Source organism: Haliotis rubra, unplaced genomic scaffold (assembly GCF_003918875.1).
Source record: "Haliotis rubra isolate DU_JTF1 unplaced genomic scaffold, ASM391887v1 Scf797, whole genome shotgun sequence".
NCBI lineage: Eukaryota > Metazoa > Mollusca > Gastropoda > Lepetellida > Haliotidae > Haliotis > Haliotis rubra.
In genome coordinates, this window is record NW_025767520.1 from 80,829 (window position 1) to 106,266 (window position 25,438).

Below are 25,438 nucleotides of genomic sequence, written 5' to 3' on the forward strand. Positions count from 1 at the left end.
CAGATTGTGGATTGTCTGATGTCATACTGTGGATTGTCTGATGTCATACTGTGGATTGTCTGATGTCATGTTGTCGTTGTCTGATGTCATGCTGTGGACTGTCTGATGTCATACTGTCGATTGATTTCATTCTGTGGATTGTCTGATGTCATACTCTGGATTGTCTGATGTCATACTCTGGATTGTCTGATGTCATACTCTGGATTGTCTGATGTCATACTGTGGATTGTCTGATGTCATGCTGTCGTCTGATGTCATGCTGTGGACTGTCTGATGTCATACTGTCGATTGATTTCATTCTGTGGATTGTCTGATGTCATACTCTGGATTGTCTGATGTCATACTCTGGATTGTCTGATATCATACTGTGGATTGTCTGATGTTATACTGTGAGTAGTCATCAATGTGTTTTGACAGACATGATTATCAATCCTTGTTTTACACATGTCACACAACTCAAAATCAATACAAGTGAAGAACAAAGATTATTAATGCTCAAACTATTTTGCCTTTCCTCCAAAAATATTTAGTCAGCCACTTACACTAATTACAAAATCTTCAGTGTATATATTTTGAACTTTTCCACATGTAGAGCACAGGTTTCAAATATCATTCACTACCTCTTGGCACACCGAAATCCCATCAACATTCATTAACGTGATCAGATTACAGGCCAAGCACACAGTGAGATGCAACATGCATCACCAACAAAACCGGGCCACCTCGCACACATGCTAACTTAGAAACCAACATGATACCTTGCCAGATAGATATGAAATTAAGGCAAATCATCTTTATTTTCAGAAATAAGACCGTGAAATGGATTCCTACTTGGACAAGCTCCTTTGTGATTAATTTTAAGTTTGCGTCCTTCAACACAAGCGATTCTGTGTAGTTCACACTTGTTGTAGTACGTGCGTCCGTCACTTCCACACGTGAGTAATTTTCTCTGACTACAAACTTTGCGGCAAATGCAAGTTTTCTCTCCATCAGGCCCCGTGGAACACTGCTGCCCTGCTCGACACCGTTTTGTGCCACATTTGCGACCTAAATACACATGTGCAGAAAAACAAACAAAAAGAATCAAATAACAAAATAAAATCACACAAAAATGAAATAAATATCAAACAAAACTCAACAACTGTAAAACCTTTTTTAATCCAGACACTTTAGTTTCCTGCGTTTCTAAAATAAGGAATCATGATTACTTTATACAGGGTTTTACCTCGACTCACAAACATAGGACCCTAAGTATTAGTTTTAGGGGTGCTTGCAGGCACTATGAGGGCCCTGTGAAGTAATGGTGTAGAGAACTGTACGTTTCGATAATTTCTTTAGTAAGTCTGGAATGAATCATTGATAATGTGGAGTGATGGATGAAATGATGCACGTAACTGCTCTGCAAGAAACAACCAAACACTTTAAAAGTCATAGATGTGTTGTGGGTACAGTAGATAATATTATGCATCCATTAGTGAATTGTTTTCTGTGTGCATTCTCGACATTTCAATGTACTGGACACACATTTGTCGTGTAAAACCCTGCTTTGTATCAACTAATGTCAAGGCTGTTTTACAAGGTAATATTCCAGAAGGTTGTCTGTCCAGATAGGCAGGGTCCAGATTAATGAGGTTTCACTATAACACAAAGACGTATTCTAATGGGACAAGGCAGTGTTCAGTTATTCTCTATATGGCTGAAATACTGACGATGTGCGTTAAAGTATTAACTCAGATATTCTATTCCTTCTTGTTGCAGTGTTACAACTAAATGGTTCTAACTTGTCTTTTGTATTCAATACAACTTTCAACAGACTGTATATTATATCACAGAAACTGAAAGATGAACATAGACCTCAATAATGATATACACAATTTACTGGAAAATAGAAGTGATTTATGCAATACAAAGTGAAAGTTTAGAGTGAGTGAGTGAGTTGAGTTGTACGCTGCACTCAGCAATATTCCCTCTATATGGCGGCAGTCTGTAATTAATCAAGTCTGGACCAGACAATCCAGTGATCAACAGCATGAAGATCAATCAAAGAAAAAAAAGAAAAAAGAAAGATCAATATTTTAACCCGGATCTTCACGGGTTGAAATTTTGGAAACCAACAACACTAATATTGGAATATTTTGCCAAACTGTTATCAGACTTCTATCAAACAAAATGATCATTAGTGAATAAACAGTAGGACATCTCTGATACAGAATAGAACTGTTGATCTTAACAACAACACTCGTAGATTTACTTAACTAACAATACAAAATTCACTGGCCACCGACCACTGCATACTTATCAATTAGTGGTCCTGATGAGTTCTTACTAGCCAGGGACCACAGGACAAGCGTAAATTTTGCACACTGAATATAATTGCCATGTTAATGTTATACTATATCAGGATTATCATGATTATAGTTCTTTTCATAATAATCATCATAAAGTACAGAACTACAGGTCTCATCACAGATCTTTTACCTGAACACTGCATTCACTAATCTGAGAAGGCAACACAAGGGAGATAACTGGAGGAAAGGGAGACAACTGTAACACACTCAAACCAATATGACACAATGGTAATTATGACTACAACCAGGTGACATAAGGAATAAGGAACTTGGCACAAAATGGAAGCAATAAAGAGGGAACCTTGAGGGAGGCTAAATTATGCAGAAAACATTGGATTAACAGGCTATTGGTCTTAATTGGATGATATTAGATTGACAATCGGCATTACAACACTTCAATGTAGACATACCATAAATGAAATGATCGCTTTTTGAATAAGGGTTCCTTAGCAGAATAAATTTTCACTTGAGCCCTTGTTGATCACTTAAAGATATTTACCTAAGGCCAGACCAATTTTGTTTCTTGGTTTAAGGATTTTTGTCCTCAGAAAACCTAAAGGCAGGAGGGGAAAAAGCAAACGAGAAATCATCAGTCAAAGCAAAATTCCACATGAGTTTCCATATTAACTCTTTTGGTTTGTTTACATCAATTAAAAATAAGTTGAGTGAGTTTAGGTCTCACACTAATTTCAAGAGTATTTCACTTATATATCACATTAACATCAGGATTTTATTTCTTGAGTGGGGAAACTTTATTTCTATTATATTTTCTTATTCTTGAAAAAATATGACTAGCGGCTTCATAAAACAAGAAATAAAATTGGTCTGGCCTAAGGATTAAAACATCAAAAAGTGTCCTTGCCAGGAAAATTGTTAAAAGAAAATTGTTTTTAGAGTCGGAAGTTCAATCAGTGGCATTTTATCCGCTTACTAGTATTTCAACACAGCATTTAATTCAATACCGTCAAGATTATTGTCGTAACTGTCGCTTGGATGTCAAGATTCATCGTGCATTCAGTGCACTGAGAGGCTATCAAACGGTACATATATCTTAACACCATTTCTTGTATCGGCACAAAACAATACAATTATACTTTCTGTAATTCTGTCTCATGAACTTGGTAGTCTAGTGGTTAAAGTGTTCACTCATCATGCCAAAGGTCCAGGTTTGAGTCCCAATATTGGTATAAAGTATGAATCACATTTCTGTTGTTCCCCCACCATATTTCTGAACTATTGCTAAGTGCAATGCTAAATAACAAACTTACACTAGCAGTAAGCCATCCAGAATGACCCTAATACTATTGACATTCTAATTCCTGCAATGATTTATACTATCACTAAAAAATAAAATACACTTTCTGCACCAGTATAAAATACAAAATTCCAGACACACTCTAGAAACCAAATCAGTGACACTAGCGTAGTGTCCATGTGAATAGCTTAACATATTAAGATCAACTACTCTACTATACAGATTTGTAAGGTGTCAGTTGTACGACAATCACTCCCACGATGAAATATGGGTCACACTTCAGTTACTCTTTGTATATAGTTCCTTAGAACGCTAGGTAACCCTGGAATGCATTCATCATATTCACACAGCTTTCATACCTTTGAATAGCCTTCAAGGTTAACATAACACTTGAACTGAAACTTGTACTGTTAGTCTATTCACAAGATATATTGTTGATGAAAATCTTTTTTCGTGAGAATGTGGTTTGACTCAGTTAAAAGGAGATCTGTGATAAAGTCTGTGACTTAGAAACCAATATGTTCTTCTTTGAGAGGCATGCAGAAGTAAGAGTGCAAAGTGAGGATAAGATGAATAAACATTGCCATGAATACAGAATGCCGTTTTCTGAGAAAGTGGTGCCATGTCCTTTCGGTATGCAGCTGAACTCTCTGCCTCCTGACTTAAGTACAGTGTGATATACAAATTTGCTTGCCCGACAAAAAAACCCACTGGACTCATACCGGAGTACACTCTCAATTTTAAAGTTACTTCCACCCCTGTTTTACAAGGCATAGCATATTACAATTCTACTTATATACAATCACGAAGAGGTAACATGTTAGGAGGGACGTGCTATTTAATTTGTTTGATCTGCTTTCCTGAATATGCTCAATATATAGCTTGATAACGGTGTAAGAATCTACATAAAAAACTTTACTCTAAGCAAAATACTAGATATTGTTAACCATAGAGTCGTATGCTTTGCCTGTTGATACTTATTTTACATGAAATACATGTAGTTTAATACATGACTCAAATATCAATGTCCTGTTAATCTAACTACCAACTGGTGGGTGCTACTGAATAAATTATCAGAGTACCTGTCTGCATAATTTTAATCAAATATTTCATGTTTAACAATTTTCACAAACCTAATAGATTTGGTATATATCTGTAGAGGAAAATACCATTGGCCTGCCTAACAAAATCTAAACAAACCCCAAACCCCACTATAGTCCAACTATGATAAAACACTGTAATTTTCCCAAAAAATGAAAAATAAAAACAACATCAAAACAGCTTGATAAATGAAGTCCAACTGTTGTAATCCTATTACTTCTACCCAAGTATTTGCACAATCATGTTCTGGAACAGACGATTCCACAAAACCATTCCACAAAGTCCCCCATGAAATCGGCTTTATTCAGAAATCTATCGACCTCTTAATAATATTCACCTAAGCACTTATATCAACTTAATTCACAGAGCCAATACTGATAATATTTCTGCCAGGCTAAAACAATAGTCCCACCATGATAAATCATCGGTAAAATACGACTTAGGAATGCTTTATAGATTTTGGGTCTGAATCAAAAGATCTTGCTACAAAACGAGATCGAGGAAATTACACAGCAATGAAGGTCTAACCAATGTTATTGATTTGCGGCATAAACTTGTCTGACTGCGGCCATATTTGCCTTTCATTTGAGTATGGGAAAACCACAATATGCATGATATGAGCTCAGCTCTTGGTGTGATTGAATATGCAAACAATAACTGTGGTTCTCGGATTGATTGAGATAATTGCAAAATGATGTTGACTGAAAACCCAATCGATGTGTAATATCTGTACCTAATTGACGTTCATCTTGTGTAGAGTGCTGATCAATTTGAATCGTCTGACGTTTGCTGGGGCTTGTATTTCGGATGCATTCATCCTTGGGTTAAAACTTAGGCTATGGTGTTAAAACAGGATCAGAGTGAGTGAGTGAGCTGGGTTTGAGAGTTTTGTGGCATTTTTGGTGTTGAGGCACCAGTCGTTAGTGTTGGGAATCAGAAAGCAAACCCACTATCGATTATCGGAGGATTGTGGTGAACGATTATCGATTATAATCGAAATATATACATTTTTAATGAAATCACGAATTTGAAGTTTTTTTCCCTAAGTTTTTTCTAATAAATGTTTCTTATAACTAATACTGTAATGCAATGAAATCATGCATGCGAGAAAGACACTGGAATTGTAATCAAACAATAAAAGCAGTTAAAATTTTACAATGCGCATGGCTTTAAACGCTGTTCAGCACATGGATATTCGTCAAATTTAATCGCTAGCTTACTTCATTCAAGTGTGTTAAACTAAAACAACAAAATTCCAATTAATCGAAAATATGTTTTTTTACAATCGATAATCATGTTTAATCCTCCTTTCGATCGATTTTCGATTATTTTCGATCATCGGAACACCACCACTAGTCATAGCCCTATTTCCACACCAGATGGGAGAGTGAGTTTTACGCTGCACACAGCAATATTCCAGCTATATGGCAGCAGTCTGTAAATAATCGAGTCTGGACCAGAAATCCAGTGATCAACAGCATGTGCATCGATCTACGCAACTGGGATACGATGAAGGGTCTTCATGGGTCTCTCCGTGAGAATTAGGTGCTTCACTCTGAGAAATAATGGGTTTAAATCCCAACATGGAATCAACACCCCAAAGTACTTTAATTTTACTTCTAAAAGAAACTGTAATCCAAAACATTACCTCTTTTATTTTTCAAAGAAAAGAATTTTGATGGTAACAGTGTGGACCTTTGGATTGGAATAGTTTGGTTCTCAGTGAACAAAACATCACCAAAATATAGTGCCTGTAGTCACAGCAAATTCTCTCACAGTGATCTGAGCTACAAAAGTACTTGAATTTTACTTCTCTAAGAAACTGTAATCTAAAACATTACCTGTTTTATTTTTCAATGTAAAGAATTTTGACGGTTCTAATGTCTAACAATGATCTGAAACGAGATCTGACAAGTGCCCCGATTATGTCTCATTATGCCGTCCCTCATGAATCCATTCGAGAATAACTATGATTGATCAGCCTTACCCTCTGAATACCTTAGGACACTTGGATGTAAATATCCCACATTGATTTTGAGTTCTTGAATAAGAGCCATAGTGTTTCTTTAAAACTATTTTACTTGAGTCCTTTGTTGTTAAGATGCAGTCACATAATCACGGCTGTGATCAAATTTATGAACACAATAAAATTCATGAACACTATAAAATTCATGAACAAAATATAATTCATTATTAAAAAACGTCTCGATATAGATTCTTGTACCACTGTCAAGCTTGACAATCACTCACGAAATAAAAGAAGTTGTTATCCATAAAGTCTGTTTAAGATTGTACTTTCCAACTTCTAAAATGCCACTCAAAGAAATAAAATTCATGACCATAATATTCATTAACATTATACTGTTTATTTAACAAAGTGAGTGCGGTTCTGTGTGTAAGATTTTCTGTGCCATTTTTGTGTTTATCAATCTAGTAAATAAAACTGACCATGTATTTGAGTGTTTAGTACTGGTTTTTTAACATAATAACTTTAGCTTTATGTGACCAAAAATGTTTTTATGACGTGACATTTGGTGCCGAACAGGGGTTTGTGTGCTTAGCTTCAGGTACTCAGAAAAGGAGCTGGTAAAGTTTGTCCAGGGATAGGAATGCAAGTTTTTCAAAGAATGCTAAACTTTATGCCTTGGTCAAACTACATCCCTTGGTCAAACTACACCCCTTTGTCAAGCAATACCCCTTGATCAAAATACACCCCTTGATCAAAATACACCCCTTGATCAAACTACACCCCTTGATCAAACTACACCCCTTGGTCAAACTACACCCCTTGATCAAACTACACCCTTGGTCAAACTACACCCCTTGGTCAAACTACACCCCTTGATCAAACTACACCCTTGGTCAAACTATACCCCTTGGTCAAACTATACCCCTTGGTCAAACTACATCCCTTGATCAAACTACTCGCCAAAGACCCGGGTTCGAATCCCCACATGGGCACAATGTGTGAAGCCCATTTCTGATGTCCCCCGCCGTGATGTTGTTGGAATATTGCTAAAAGCGGCGTAAAACCAAACTCAGTCAGTCAGTCAGTGATCAAACTACACCCCTTGGTCAAACTACACCCCTTGGTCAAACTACACCCCTTGATCAACCTACACCCCTTGGTCAAACTACACACCTTGGTCAAACTACAACCCTTGGTCAAACTACACCCCTTGATCAAACTATACCCCTTGATCAAACTACACCCCTTGATCAAACTACACTCCTTGATCAAACTACACAGCTTGGACAAACTACACCCCTTGATCAAACTACACAGCTTGGACAAACTACACCCCTTGATCAAACTACACCCTTGATCAAACTACATCCTTTGGTCAAACTACACCCCTTGGTCAAACTACAACCCTTGGTCAAACTACACCCCTTGGTCAAACTACACCCCTTGATCAAGCTACACAGCTTGGACAAACTACACCCCTTGATCAAACTACACCCCTTGGTCAAACTACAACCCTTGGTCAAACTACACCCCTTGGTCAAACTACACCCCTCGGTCAAACTACACCCCTTGGTCAAACTACAACCCTTGGTCAACCTACAACCCTTGATCAAACTACACCCCTTGGTCAAACTACACCCCTTGATCAAACTACACAGCTTGGACAAACTACACCCCTTGATCAAACTACACAGCTTGGACAAACTACACCCCTTGATCAAACTACACCCCTTGATCAAACTACACCCCTTGGTCAAACTAAACCCCTAGATCAAACTACACCCCTTGGTCAAACTACAACCCTTGGTCAACCTACACCCCTTGATCAAACTACACCCCTTGGTCAAACTACACCCCTTGATCAAAATACACAGCTTGGACAAACTACACCCCTTGATCAAACTACACAGCTTGGACAAACTACACCCCTTGGTCAACCTACACCCCTTGATCAAACTACACCCCTTGGTCAAACTACACAGCTTGGACAAACTACACCCCTTGGTCAAACTACACCCCTTGATCAAACTACACAGCTTGGACAAACTACACCCCTTGATCAAACTACACTCCTTGATCAAACTACACAGCTTGGACAAACTACACTCCTTGATCAAACTACACCCCTTGATCAAACTACACAGCTTGGACAAACTACACCCCTTGATCAAACTACACCCCTTGATCAAACTACACCCCTTGGTCAAACTACACCCCTTGATCAAACTACACCCCTTGGTCAAACTACACCCCTTGGTCAAACTACAACCCTTGGTCAAACTACAACCCTTGGTCAAACTACACCCCTTGGTCAAACTACAACCCTTGGTCAAACTACACCCCTAGATCAAACTACACCCCTTGGTCATACTACAACCATTGGTCAAACTACTATCCTTGGTCAAACTACACCCTTGATCAAACTACACATCTTGGACAAACTACAACCAGGGATTAGCAATGCTATATTTCCGAAGTGTGCCACTGGGCACCAGATTGATAATTTAGGTGTGCCTTTGTGACAATAACTGTGCCCATACCTATCAATGAAGCAATTAACCTAAAACATCACAACAATTATGCCATTTCATTCTATTGTTTAATTAATCAGTAAACATCATGTAAACCTGTAAACTTGAAAGCTGGATTTCCTAAATACTATTGAGACTGCAAGAATAGTTCCTCTATGTTATCATACTAAACATGATTTCCTGTTATGCGCGTTGGCATTCAAAATGGCCACACCCATGTTAATCTAGGAGATTGAGAAAGCCATGAATAAACAGTTTCGTGAAGAGCAAAAAAAGGTTTTGAATCATTTGAGTTGGTCAAATTTATTGCATTTTCTGTTAAATATATAATGGTGAGTAATATTTTTATAATTTAGTCGTGATGTCGTAATGTAAAGAATATCTATCTATCACTGAAAATAATTGATCTGTACCATTTCAATATTTACCCTGCTATGGCACATAAATTAAGCAGTATTTTGTTCCCTGTTGTCACCATTTTTTTGCTTCTTTAGGGATTTTAAAAAACCAAAACATATAACGTTTCTGAAGAAGTCTAAGGAAAACGAATGTTTATGTGTAATCTGTAACTTGAACTCCATACATGTCCTAAAAACAATCGGTTTCTATATTTGAGCACTGGGAAATTATACAGCACTGCTGAATTGTTTGTGTTGATCCACAGCCTGTTAATCACTACCGGCAATCAAATGAAACTTTTAATAAACAAACAACAAAAAGAGTCAGAATACAAGTCGGGCTCACTTACTTCGATGTCCGCCAGACTGAAACATAAAATACACATAAATGTTAAGTTACAAAGATACATTTACATTTTCAATTTTTTACATTCCAAATTATTGGAAACTGATTTACACTGACGAAACAAAACTGTGGAGGCTACTTCTACTTCAAAGAAATTTCCCTGTTCCAAAACATGCAGGGGAAATATTATCGTGCTGTGTGACAAAACATAAGGTTTAATTCAGTGGACTGCATGTTCTTTGAAATAACACACTGTGGGCAAAAACATAATTGTTTAGTTCGCCCTATCCTGTTAGTCGCCTCTTACGACAAGCTTGGGTTACTGGAGATCACTTCTAACCCGGATCTTCATGGGTTAGAGACATTAAAGTCATTGTCAATTCATTTTAAGTGATGAGTAGACCTGAGAATGAGTGAATATAGTTTTACACCACTTGTAGCAATATTCCTGCAATATCATGGCGAGGGACACCAGAAATGGGATTCACACATTGTACACATAAGGGGAATCGAACCCGGGCCTTCAGCATTACAAGCGAATACTTTAACCACTAGGCTACCCTTCCGCTCCAATATACTGAGTTTGGTTTTACGCCGCTTTTAGCAATATTCCAGCAACATCACGGCGGGGGACACCAGAAATGGGCTTCACACATTGTAACCATGTGGGGATTCGAACCCGGATCTTCGGCGCGTGACGAGCCAACGCTTTAACCACTAGGCTACCCCACCGCCCCCGCTCCAATAGACCTGATAATACTTAATCAACTGATGTATAGACCTGATGACATTAAAGTCACTATCAGTACATTTTAAGTGATTAATAGAGCTGATGACATTAAAGTCCTTGATAATACTTTATCAAGTGATGTATAAATCTGTATTGGAGTTATTTGATACCTTGTGAGGATGAGGCTGTGTGATAATTCGCTGTGAATACTCCCCAGGAAGTTGAATTGGTCCAAAAAAATAGAATGCCAGAAAAAAAAGACACTCCAGCGCCTTGAGCATGTACTAGTTGTGTGGATATGTGCGCTATAAAAAATCCCATAATATCGGAAATTAAAAAAAAAATATCTGGAAACACTAAATTCTTGTCAGTATTGTATTGTGTGATGTACAAACCAATCTTGAATATCAGACAGTCCTTACCTTCTTGTCTGCCTCTGCTGACTGAAGACCGACCGCCAGCACCAGCACCACAAGCATCAACACCAAACAGTCCTTCATCTGAAACAAACCAACAGTTCCAGGTGAGCTCCCACGTACCACTACAAACCTCAATGTTATAGTTGGGACACCATAAATGGGCTTCACATATTGTACACAAGTGGGGAAACAAACCCAGATCTTTGGCATGACGAGCTAACACTATAACCAATTGGCTACCCCACCACCTTGTTGCCATCCAGGTGAGCTAAAATGAATCACGGCTCCAGATAAGGGCCGTACTGGCGTATGTACGGATAAAAAATATACACGATACGAAAGGAAATAATTTAGAAAACGTAGCAGATACGCACCACGGCAATGGTGTACGGTCTTAGAATCATTTACAGACGTATTTATCTGAAAAAGTTATGTTTTATTGTTTATTGACCTGTTTACACAAGAGTAGCAATGTTGTGGTGCATATATGAAACGAAACACAAGATTACTGGTACGCCATTAAATTCCATTCAGTACTCTAAATGTACTCTAACTTTTTTCCGTACTCCTGTATTGAAAAAATAAGGAGTATGTACTCCACATGTTGAAAAATTATCTGGAGCCCTGTGTATTAGTAACCAAATCATTTTCTAATATTTTTTACATTTTATTTTTGTCTGTCAGTGGGTAAGTGGCCATTAGTGTCTTACATAATCATAATGATGTATGTGAGTTAGTCGGATTTATGTTGCTTTTAGCAATTTTCTAACAATAGAAGCAGTTTATACCACAAATGGGCTCAACACATTGTACCCATGTGGGGAATCAAACCCGGGTCTTCAACATGACAAGCTAATGCTACAACCATTAGGCTAACACACGATCCCATTGTCATCTCACACAGATAAGAATTGTATGTAATGAACAATGTATACACATGGTGCTATGTGTTAATATTTGTTAATTCACTTTCTTTTCAGAGCGAAGTGCCACAGAGGGCATAAACCTTAACAAGTGTTTGCCATTAATATGGCAATGTCCCCCGCCGCTAAAGAATGGAATATTCATAACATATTTACTACTTTTTATTTTTTGCTCACCCAAATCACTTGGTGTTTGTGTAATCCCCAAATGTAGGCTGTCACCAAATTTTGAAGACATTGGGTACAACAGTTCATGAGATATCACGTTAACAAGAGTTTGAAAAGTGGTCAAAGTGTCATGGTGACCTTGAAAATAAGGTCAGGGTCACTCAAGTCGACTGATGTCTGCGTAATCCCCCCAATGTAGGCTGTCACCAAATTTGAAGACATTGGATACAACAGTTCGTGAGATGTCATATGTTAACAACACTTTGAAAAGTGTTCAAAGTGTCTTGGTGACCTTGAAGATAAGGTTAAGAATTGGGACGTACATACGGACAACCGTACGGACGGACGCCGCTGCATACATAGTCCCCCGTTCCGTGTTGCGGCGCGGACAAATATATCCATAACACAATATTCCCTAAAAAGTATAGAAAATAAGTTCAAAATAGCTTACTTGAAAATAACTTTTAATTAATATTTTTAAACTGAACTACCTTAACATGACAAAGTTTCAATTGTATCACTTAAAATCGTCTGTGACATCATCATGGTCCAAAGCGAATAATGTCATCTTTTATTATGGCAGCAATGCATGATGGGATGGGATGTAGCTGACAGGTACCATATATTACACCCTAGCTACACTAAATAAATATAACCTCTCGGGTAACATCACGAACATGAGAAATGCACTGGAATTTATTCGAGCCTTGAAATAATTTCCTAACAAAAATCTTCAGTATTCATCGTATTCACTGTAGAGTTTTTACAAAAAGCATCATCATGCTTTTGTAGGTCAGAGGCCTTTGTCTGTCGGTCAGTCGGACTCTGTCTGTGTGTCTGTCCATGTTAACACATATGCCCAAATGCGAAGGGAGTAAAGTTTTACATTGATTTTAGCAATATTACAGCAATATAATATGGGGGACACAAGAAATGGGCTTCACACATTTTATCCATTAATGGAATCGAACCTGGGTCTTCAGCACAACAAGAAACCTAGATGACCATTAGGCCACCCCACTGCCGTTCGGTACATGGCCATCCATAACTGCATGAGGTACATGTATTTCAGTTACTACAATTCTTTGTGCTTTAACTTTAGCATCACTTGAACACAGACCTAAGCAGAACAATGTTCAAAAATTAATTTTCCCCACACAAAAAATAAAATGTTAATGTGATATAAGTAAAATATTCTTGAACTCAGGGTGAAACCTAAACACAATCAACTTAATTTTAGTTGATATAAACAAACCAAAAGAGTTAGCATGGAATCTCATGTGCATTTTGCTTTGACTGGGATCTTTTTTATTTATTTTTTTCCCTCCTGCCTTTAGGTTTTGGGACAAAAATATGTAAAATAAAAAATTGGTATAATAATATGTTTTATTTTTAATTTGTGCAATGTTTTCCACTTATTGTGTAAATATTATTATTATTTCACTTGGTATATGTCTCTAAATTGATTTATGATGCAAAACTGGTTGTCTTGCTTTGGAAACATATTTTCTAAAAATATAGATATAGGAAGATTGAGTTGACCGGTGCAAGAGTAAGCGTATTCTTTCTCACATGAGACTTTAAATTTAAAATTATTGAAGAAAAGATTTTATTGTTTGGCATATGAATGAAAATTCACGGCTGGAGGGAGATGGGGACACAGAAAATATTACGGGGCAGCCTAACCATAGCTTTGTTCAAACTAAATTTGTGAACCAAATAGTTCAGTTACCAAGTTCTCCAAATGAATCAGGAAATTCTACACCCATGCGTGCATTATGCTCTCAAATACCTCAATTACATCATGCTTATGACGCAGTGAAAGGTGCACATGTTGATCAAAGCGTCGCCCAGTTCCGCTGCTGTTTTGTTTAACAGGTATATTACTACCATATTCTTCAGAAGACTGAAGAAAACAGTGCAGAAACTTGACATTATACAGGCCCACTGCCATTCCTGAAGTGCAGGGCATGGCGTCTAGAATCTCACGGTGTTGGCGCTGTGCCAGTACAACACACACCATACAACACACACCATGACATAATCTGACACATGGGGGGCAAGCTGTACATACTGACTGGGGTGGAGGTAGGATGGGTGCATGCTAGTGTTGGGAATTGGTTAAAATCTCATAATTGATGATTGGTTCATTACTACCGATCAATCATCGAAAATAATTGGTTAGCGTTATTTATGAAATTTGTTGATGCACATAAAAATAAGGGGAAAAAATGGTGTTCTTTTGGGGGTTTGGCAAAATTTCACATCTTTAAAGGATGACTAGTATGTTAGGAACATAAATTTCTTGGAATCTTTAAGATAAATTCAATCATGACTTGAAATGAGCTTGTAGTGCTTTATGAAATGTAACAGACAAAACCAACCATGGGAAAAATATTTTTAATGAAAACAAGTGTTCCAGAATTTGTTGTGTTCGATTATGAGAAATTATGATCGATTGCTTGGTCGTTTAGTCACTACGACCAATCTTCGATTATTTCAATTAATTGTACCACCACTAGTGCATACCACAGCAATATTACATCTCAATCTCAGCAATATTACATTTCAATCTCAGCAATATTACATCCCAACCTCAGCAATATCACATCTCAATGTCAGCAATAATACATCTCAATGTCAGCAATATTACATCCCAACCTCAGCAATATTGAAGCTTGAGCAATATCAGAGTCATATTTATTGATATCACAATTCATCAATTTGATAGCATCATCAATACTGCATCTGTTTCATGACAACATTACGTATGTATAACAGCAATATTACGCATGTATAACAGCAATATTACATATCTACGACAGCAGTATTACATATCTACGACAGCAATATTACATATCTACGACAGCAATATTACATATCTACGACAGCAATATTACATATCTACGACAGCAATATTACATATCTACGACAGCAATATTACATATCTACGACAGCAATATTACAAATGCACAACAGCAATATCACATATGTAGAACAGCAGTATTACATATCTACGACAGCAATATTACATATCTACGACAGCAATATTACATATCTACGACAGCAATATTACAAATGCACAACAGCAATATCATATTTGTAGAACAGCAATATTACATATGAACATATGTGCATCAGCAATATTATATGTGTACAACAGTAGTTTCACTGAGTGTTTTAGTTTGACTAAGTGATGTATTTTGACCAAGTGTTTTAGTTAGACCAAGGGATGTATTTTGACCGAGTGTTTTAGTTGGACTAAGCTATGCATTTTGACCAAGTCTTTTAGTTTCACTAAGAGATGTAGTTTGATCAAGTGTTTTAGTTTGACTAAGTGATGTAGTTTAACGGAGTGTTTTAGTTTGACCAAGGGATGTAATTTGTCCAAGTGAGCCAAGATTAGCCTTTATCTAGTCATCTGCCATATTATAATTATGCTCATGATGATATTTACATTGTACACCCAACACAATACAGGCATTATGCGGGTCATTCTACAGAAAATGGCAATTTGCTGTCCCCACTGACCTTACGCTCAATTTTGTTATTGCATGAAATAATTTACTGAAAATTGCCTTTGTTTATAGATATATGGTACTAAGCATACTAATCACTAAATAAAAGATATTATTTTCCTGGCTTAATTTTGGAAAATTACAGATGAAGATGGGCAATCACGTTAATTAGGCATGTCCCAAGCTCCAACCTCTTTTGCATTTTTGGGTGTCAAAACTTCAAAATTGAATATCATTATGTATCTTTCAGTCAGTTTTAAAGAATATGCATGAATGGTACAATTATTTCTCAATTTACATGAATATATGAAGTAAATATCTGAAAAATTTAGATTTAAAAATGTCCCTGAAAATGTTGTCATTACGCGCAACATACAGAAAATTAGCACTGAAAAAATATGGATAGTCTCCCTTCAGACCCTGTGATCAGCTTCCACTACATGCGTCATTGCTGACCATGTGCTTAAAGGAGGCATGTCATATCATAGGACTTAGAGTGGAATTCTCCATTCTTCTTTCATTATGAAGTGTGATTTTTTTAATGTGTGTCATTACATAATGCACTTAACTATAGTATATATGAATTGTACTAAGTCTTTTGTATTTTAATGAGATGCCTGTTTGAATACTTTTCACAAATATATATCTAAAAGAACTATATGGAAGATCAGGAGAGTTGAATTTGAACAAAATTGTCATTACACCAGCGGTCATTACATAACAAAACTGTCGTTCTTGGTGATGACATGTGTCACTACCACACATGTGATAACACTGGTTATCCCATATAGAATGCAACAAATAATACATTGTTATGTCTTAAATGATACAAAAGTATCATGTAATGTAGTGCTTGGAATTAGAGAACATGACTACGACAAGGATTTATAAAATGCATCACAATGTCATTACATAACAGTCATTACCTTAGCGCTCCAAACACCAAAATCTGTACATTTTGCCTCACAATGGTATTAAAAGTTTGATGAAATAAGAACATAATAGAAATAGTTGCCAAGGTTTTGTGAATCCACTGTTAGTGTTTACAAATTACGTGGTTAGTTAAGATTTAATTATTTTTCAATTAACAAGAAAATAACATTTTCCATTCCTAAAATATGTTAAAAACACTAAATATGATAAGTAATATTACATCTGTCTTGTTGAATTGGTAAAGCAAGTAAGAAAGTGTAATTAATCATATTTAATTGATTCTTAAAGCAAAGTTATTTCAAGTTATCTACTTTGAGAACCAAACAAATTGCTGTTGGTCTGCATGTTGTCAACAACATAACATAGAACATTGTATCTAACTGTGGTCATATGCCCTTTTTGAGGCATGCCCTTTGAGGCGTATGCACAATCACTGCACCTGTGCCCTGCACATGTTTGTGCATGCGACCCGACCAGATGGCTTCTGATGCATGCTGATGCACTTACTAAAGATCACCATGGTTACTAAGTGGAATCTGACATTTAAGTTGACACAAGGTCAGAGATGTAAAATATAGTCGCCAAAATACAGGAATGCAATATATAATAACGCTATCAGAGAACCTATGAGTATCGAGAAACCATCAACTCAAAGTTTGATTGAGTTATCGAGGCACTTGTGCATAACTATAAGGTTTCGAGGCACTATGATACAGCCTAGTCATAGTCATAATGACTTATCCAACCGGGTACCCATTCACTGCTGGGTGAACAGAGGCAATTTATCAACATGCTCACTTGTGAGACCACATGTGTCAAGACTGCTTCGTTGTGGGGCAGGACTAAAGTCTAAACTCTCAGGAGTTAAGCTGTCACACGCGGTCACCCATCCAAGGACTGTCCGTGACCAACAGTGTTATTGACTTGGACCGATCTGTGACCTGGGCTCTATGCAGAGGACCACACACCACCATAAGAAGGGAATGGGTGATTGTTGCATTACAAAATATGCCCCTGTGTCTGTAGGGGAGAACAGTGAAGTCAGCTGGCCATATGTAGCCTGTATCTCTACATCAATCCCACAATTACATGCATCCTCATTATCTCTGACATTTCCGCCTTGCCACAGTTCGCTGGCACTGATGATGACAAACTGGGGTTACTGAAGACACTGAATGCACAGACTTTCAAATTCCTTCTTTTACATTCTCACGGTAAAATTAATACACACAAAAACTGTTTGATAATGTCTATTTTATTAGGCCTGTGATAAATGCACCTCAACACATCCTGAATCTGTGAATGCTTCCGTGAAAGCCATTGGACAGTAGCGGAGCGTAGTTCAGCAATATTCCAGCAATATCACAGCAGGGGAGACCAGGGGCTTCACACACTGCACCCATTGTGAATCAAACCCGGGTCTTCAGCATGACAAACGAATAGGGATGAAACGGTTTACCGCGATATCAGCAGAACCACGGTATTCTGCCTTCAGTTCATTATACTGTAATGCAATCCACAAAATCAGTATTTTGGGTTTTCGTATTGTCATTTATTAACCTTTTTAACCTTTTCTAAAATGTCTAGAAATTGAATCATTTTGTCAAAATCTATGCGTTTCTTTTCTTTTCTGCATTATGATCCTATCTCACAAACTGAACAGAAACGGACCGAACCAAAGGCCTTGTATCGCAATACGTACCGTACCATGGTAAGAGCTGTACTGTTTCATCCCTACAAACGAACACTTTAACCACAAGGCTACCTCAGACTGCCCCCGGACATGTTAGACAGGTTTGTCCTTCTTCGACAGGCGATAACCAGTGTTAGATCACACCTACATGGGGATGAGCTCGTGGTCAGCTCTGCCATTTTGTTTCAGTTTCATATGGACTATGACATGCATTCGGGAAAAACTTTCTGAAACTTCATCGTCAATAACACGCAATGTGCACAATCGACACCCAAAGGATCACACGCTAAGCTTCTGAATGCTTTTACCAGTGTTTACTCAAATAAATCACCGGTGACTTACGAAAATGTATACCATAAAATTAAATTCAGAAGTTTTTCTCAAAAATCGGACTTTTTTAAAGAGAAATCTGAGAGTAGATTTTGTATTTGAAAATCGGAGTAACTCCGCCAAAATTGGATTGGTTGTTTCACTATGCCCTGGTGGAATGACAAAAATTAAAAACTAACACTCACCATGATTCATTTAATGGAACATGTGATAAATTTGACAATCCAAATGAATAAAAACCTATTTTTGCAAACCATGAAACTGTTTATCGCTGACACTCTCAATCCCAGAGCTTAACATGGGCGTGGCCATTTTGTATGCCGGTGCGCATAACAGGATATCCTGTTTTGGATGATAACATAGAGTCTTGGTTAGTCTACGGGTCCAGGACAAATGAAGCTGAACTATAGTCTTGCAGTCATGATTAGGGCTGGGACGGGTAGGAAAAAATGGAATCGAGTACCCGCATGTACTTACCCGAATTGGAATCGAGTACCCAAGAATGTAAGGAATACAGCGCTTCCGTCAACTTTCTGAATATTCAATCACGATTTGGCAGAGATTATTATAGAAAACTTGAAAGGATGGCATTCAGACATTAAAACAGATTTTAGGCTATTCAATTTACGTCTATTTAACCAATATAAACAGCAACAGCATTACTTACATTCTTCGTTAAAACACAGAACTTTGTGTTCCCGCCGCTCATGCGTAGATAAATTACAGTCGTTAATAATAACCTTCATTAATCGGACAAATGATGTAAATACGTGTGTTACGTCAATTATGAAAAAGACAATTATGAAAAAGACAAGTTATTATCTGCCCTTGTCATTACAGAGTTCTCTCCCTTTCCGGGTACTCGATTCCTAGAAATAAGACTCGATTCCGGGTGTACCCGACCCAGAATTCGAGTACCCGAGTACCCGTCCCAGCCCTAGTCCCGATTGGTCAAGAAATCCAGCTCTCAAGTTTACAGGCTAATATGATGTTTGCTGATTTTTTAAACAATACATTGAAATGATGTAATGTTTAACTGAATCATCAAAAGGTATGGGCACATTTATTTTCACAAGGGAACAACTAAATTATCTGTCTGGTGCTCTAGAGAACTGTCCGAAAAAATTGCATTTCTATCCCTGCAAAACATTTAGATAATGGTAAATAAAACCTGCCTGCACATTCTCTTCGGGAGATACTTTCCACATGTTAACATTAATAACAAACACACATTAACAAAGGTTAGCTATCACTGTCATACAAAATAACAAGTTGTCGGTTCAATGTTACATATGAGACAGTGGAGGCCTCTGGGTACTAATGTCAGGTATTTGAATCTTAAGTTGAGTCAAGAGTTAAAAGGAGCAATTTGCAACCTGAATCTTGTTGAGCCCAAGCCAATATCATCCTGATTCACACCGTTTGTTCCATCTCAGGTTACCGTTAAATACTTTCACTGAAGGAAACACTCTCTCACATCAGTTCAAAGTCAGCGCAAGACTATTATTTTCAAGTTTGCTGAAGCCAGTGAATGTCGTGTTTTTGTTTGTTGTTCAGTTTCAGGAACAGCGGTGATTATTAGATTGTATTTCAGTGCACACCATTCTCATTACCTGTTACCATAGATACGTGAACACTTGATCTCTATAACCCGTGTATGAAATAAGCCAGCAACCCAGCCAGAGATCAGGGCTGGTAACTTCAAAATGTTACCAGCCCAAATGGAATTTAACCAGACCAGATATGGTGAATTTACTCAGGTGTATGGAACATCTAAAAATTTTACGAGACCATCGGGCTGGTTTGCTGTCAATTTTGACCGTCCATCAGAAACCTAGCCCATCTCGGGCGGTCAGCCGGGCCTTATTTCATACACTGTTATAACATTCATCAGAATACACAATCGTAAATAAATTATGCAGACAGCCTTTAGGCTTATCACTTGTAATATCAGCGATTAATTTAAAGTTCACAGAGGCCCAGATAAGCTGCGTATCCGGGTAAAATACGCATAGAAAATTTCCAATTACGCACTGAAAAATAATTGTTGCGTACCAATTAAGCATTTATATAATTACGCAAAGAGTTTAAAATTTAAAACAAATGCGTACAGAATATATTTATAAAAAGCGTAATGAAAAAGATATCGATTGCTATCAAGTGTTGTACTCTCAGTATAGGATAACTGATTTTTTATGAAATCATTTCCCTTACATTTAAGTTGGTTTTGATAAGGTATGACATAAGGCAGAACATACCTGCTTAGTAAACTTACTTAATGAAAATACTTAGGTGTGTAAAATGACTGAAATACGTACATATTTGAAAGCAGTGGGTAACGGAAAATGAAATACCCACTCATCATTCATAATACCCACTCAAAAAAAATACAGTGGGTACAGTACCCACATTAGCTAAATCTTATCTGGAGCTCTGAGTTCAACTTCATTACAACCTTCAACAAAATATGCACCTACCAGGAATACAGTGATACAATCAATAAAATAAGTCTGTTTCATCTGAGCTCTAAACAACTCGAACCAAAACCAATACTTTAACTTTTTTGCAAAATAATACATTTTTCAATCCCCAAAATGGGGCCAAGGATCTCAGGATTTATATAGACCTCGGCCTCCTTATACTGAATGTAAAAAGTTACGGATCATGAAACATTTTCACAACACACAGGACAGAGGCTGTGTCTTCACAAGAAAGTATCACGTCAAAAACTAGTCATGATCCTTAACGTTTTTGTTCAGCAATGTGATAGCTGGGATCGATTCACATATATTGCACTAGAATCGGAACAAACTAACATGGAAAGGCTTTAATATTTCGTTTCACTTTATTCAATGTAATTTTAATGAACAAAATTTTAAATGACCTCTCACCTAGCTACAACATCAAAATTTCTACATGAATACAAGTAATAATGTACTAGTATTTTGCTTCAATTGTGCCACAGGGCACTCCAGTTAAGTGTGCCACTCAAAAGAATCAGAATAATTTTCAGTCCAAAGTGAAAATTTGAATTTGGAATTCGGTAATTCTGTTCACAGAGAATACCCTCATGTTCACATTGAATCACAATATTCCATGTTTGTTTACTTAATATCTTCTGAGTAGTGGTGTTCTGATTAATTGAAATAATCGAAGATTGGTCGAAGTGACCAAACAAGCAAACATTCGATCACGTTTTCTCATAATCGAACACAAACGATTTTGGAACTGCTGTTTTAGTCTTTGAAACACTTGACGATGGAACATATCTTCGAAGTTGTCAGGGCCTGAAAACTTGTTTAATACTTAGAAAACTCACTTCACTAACTGAAAAGTCATGACTGAATATCTGTGGAAGACTCCAGAATGTTCATGATATATAAGTCATCACTTTAAAGTAGCAAGTTGCATCATCTTATACATATCTGCAATAACAACCTGGATAGGAACATCTGAAAGATGACGCGAACCAATTTTTTTCGATGATTGTTCGTTGGTAATGAAGCAATCATCAATTGTGAGATTTCAACCAATTCCCAACACTACTTCTGAGTGTGTCATGACTTACAACACCAAGAAAATATTTTAACTAGGCCATTATGAACGCATTTTCATTTTAACTACATCATGACCACTTTCATACGAGGAATTGCTAGTTTTAACTTTTATATCATCTCAAAGGTATAAGATTTCTGTTCAAAAGCAACACAGGCATATATAACTAATTTCATCAGAGATGCATCACAGAATATTTCAGCCTAATGAGAAAGATGATAATTCCTCTTATTTCTAATTATTGTTATATGACTCTTAATACAATTCCCGGGTTCGATTCCCCACGTGGGTACAATGTGTGAAGCCCATTTCTGGTGTCCCCCCGCCGTGATATTGCTGGAATATTGCTAAAATCGGCGTAAAATCAAACTCACTCACTTTATACAATTAATCTATTGATTGTGATAAGATAGTCACAACATAATCTATACATACAGTCGAGCACCGTAATACAATTAATCTATTGATTGTGATAAGATAGTCACAACATAATCTTTATATACAGTCGAGCACCGTTGTGTCAAACTCTGATAACTCGAAATCTTGGTTGTCTCGATATAGCATCTCGGTCTTGGCAGAATCCTTCTTAATTTATCATTATTCAAGCTCTTTTTTACTCGATACGGATGTCTCGATATTTCAGATATCTCGATATAATTTCATGGTCCCAACAAGCAAAATTACCCTTTTAACTGGATATTTACAAAGCAACTCGATATTCACCTATCTTTCATGGGCAAGTATCCCTCTGAACTGAGTTGTTTCCACACGTTTAGACACGGTGCGGCATGAATCAAAGGGATGCGATAGTGTAAACTAATTAGGGTTAATTAATTGAAGGTGTCACTTGTTTGTTATTTAATTAGGATTAATTAAGAAGGAATTAATTAGGAAGTACTCACTGTTACGACTAAACACTACTTATAACGGATTATAGTTTCGAAACAAAATATACTGAGAATCCAATGAGGGTTTTGTGTAATCACAATTGAGAACGGCAGATGCGTTCACAAGATTTGTGGAATCGAGAGATGAAGGGCGAGATGACGTATCATTCAAGATGGACACTGTAACTCGATATTTTTCTTGGTCCCATGAATATCGAGACAACGGTGCTCGACTAATTCTATTAGAATTGAATATTAAAGTTAGATTTGTTTAATTATAAGCTGCCTTCAGATATGTTGGAGAAAGGGTTTGAACAGGGATTTCACTTTGTGCAAGGTGTATTATCAATAAATGACATTTCTCTGCCAAACTGCACACCAGGTTCTATAGCATTTAATGAAGCATGACTGAAATTTCATTGAACAGTGGAAAATCTGATTTCTAGCTTTGAGCCAAATGATTAATACTGGTTTTATTGATTCCTTAAAGTTAATTGTTCATCAAGACTAACAAGATGTATTGGCTTTGAGAGATTAATTGTCACTGACAGTTACAGAAAAAAATCACTGGATGACATCTGGCAGAATCACAAAACATCAATCAATGGGCCTTATTCAAATACTGAGTGAAATATTCAAAACTTAATAAAATTGGCATTGAAGATTTCTTGTGCAATGTTGATAATATAATATGCTTGTCAGAATCATAATAATAATCTTGTGAACTGAATATGCTTGTGACATTTTAATGAGCAAGTAATTTAAATATTGTTATCTAATAATCGATTAAATGTTGAATGAGAACCTAGTGAAATTTAAGCTAAGTTCACTTTGATGAACATAGAATTACTTTTATCTTGCTGATATAATAAACTGTATAAGTATCTAATATCAAACAACAGGGCTGACACACTAATATATTCAACGTCAGAGCGTCACAGCGAATCCTCTTTGGGGACGTGAATTCCTGAACGTTGACAGTGACAGCTCTCATTGTTTATAACATAAGGTTATCATCAGTTGGTTCTGAATGCGCTGAGAAGCAGCTGGTTTTGTTTCTGAATAACGAAACTGATCGGAAACAATATTATAGAACAAACAGAACAAACACAAACTTACTGTGAAATAAATCCAACAGGCGTCCCGTGCAGCGGTGCAGTTCTGACTTATCCACAGTATGCTCAGTGCTGTGAATCAATCACTCGCCTCTCTCAGTTTCAGCGACCGACGAAAGTTTCGAGACGGCTGTTACGTTCTTCACCCTTGTTTGGTATAAAGTTTTCACTTGTGATCTGAGAGTCTTTACGACTGCTCAAGTTGGTGTAATATGTCGACGTAAGTCTTTGTTAGTTACTATTAAGATTGGACACTTTGTATTTATGCCTAATATATTTTATTTAAAGGTACAGCTTACTAAAGGGAGGCTAAGGGAATAGCCGGTTGTTTTTGTTGATCAAGGGAGTAAACCACGCTGGTGTTTAGTTGCCACCCGTTAAAACAGAATTCTTGTCGCCACAGAATTTCTGTCGCATGAATGCGAAAGTGTAGCCTAAATTATTGCTATGGCAAAGGGAATTTAATTTCTGTGAAGGACGATGTGTCTGCACTATTCAAAAAAACTTTGTGAATAAGAAACTTTTCATCAGCTTTCTTGTTGATGATTAAACAATGTAAAGATAATGCCTTTGAAAAAATGCAAGCAAGTTTTTCGCTAATGGACCGTTGCATTCACATCGTACATGCTTCTCCATAAAAATCATCACCACCACCCTAGCCATATATCATGAACGGTCCCTAATTTGTGTTGCTTATAAATATGTTTTTAAATAGTCTTTAATTTAATTCATGATGCAGATGAAGTCAGGAATTCAGGAATTTTTTTTAATAAATGCAGATGAAGTGAGATCAAGCAGAACTGTTTGTAAGTGTGCAAGGGTCAGACTATATTTTTAACACATCAGGGCATGGAATTTCATCACAGCGATGGGTAAAACTGGAGTAAGACAAATCGATATTATTCACGCCGTGTGTGTGTGTGTGTGTGTGTGTGTGTGGTTAGATGGGTAACATAGAAATACAATCCAGAAAGCGGGACAGTTTTCTGCTCATTTTATCTGTGAAACTTTCATTTTGAACGTTATCATTATTATTTTACATTACTGAAATATACCTTTCTGTCGTGAGATGTTATAAAGTTGCTTTTTTTCCTTTTTAAAAATACTATGTTTAGTTTAATATTGGTGAATTAATTAATTCCTCTGTTTTACAAATGACTGGTGGACAGTCACATAGTCAAATCTATATCCTTAGTCAAGTAATTAAAACTTACTTAGT

The 25,438-nt window shown here is 36.8% G+C and overlaps 1 protein-coding gene across 1 annotated transcript in view; it reads right to left on the reverse strand.

The window, feature by feature from the left end:
• LOC124261331 (follistatin-related protein 1-like) overlaps nt 1–24,476 on the reverse strand; it is a 45,571-nt gene extending 21,095 nt beyond the window's left edge. Inside the window, exons 1-4 of the mRNA XM_046695642.1 lie at nt 24,224–24,476; nt 11,101–11,178; nt 9,953–9,968; nt 832–1,047 (exon numbers count right to left, since the gene is read on the reverse strand). Coding sequence (XP_046551598.1) covers nt 832–1,047; nt 9,953–9,968; nt 11,101–11,178 — 310 coding nt within the window. The 5' untranslated portion in view covers nt 24,224–24,476. The remainder of the gene's footprint in view (nt 1–831; nt 1,048–9,952; nt 9,969–11,100; nt 11,179–24,223) is intronic.
• Between the last annotated feature and the right edge of the window lie 962 nt (nt 24,477–25,438).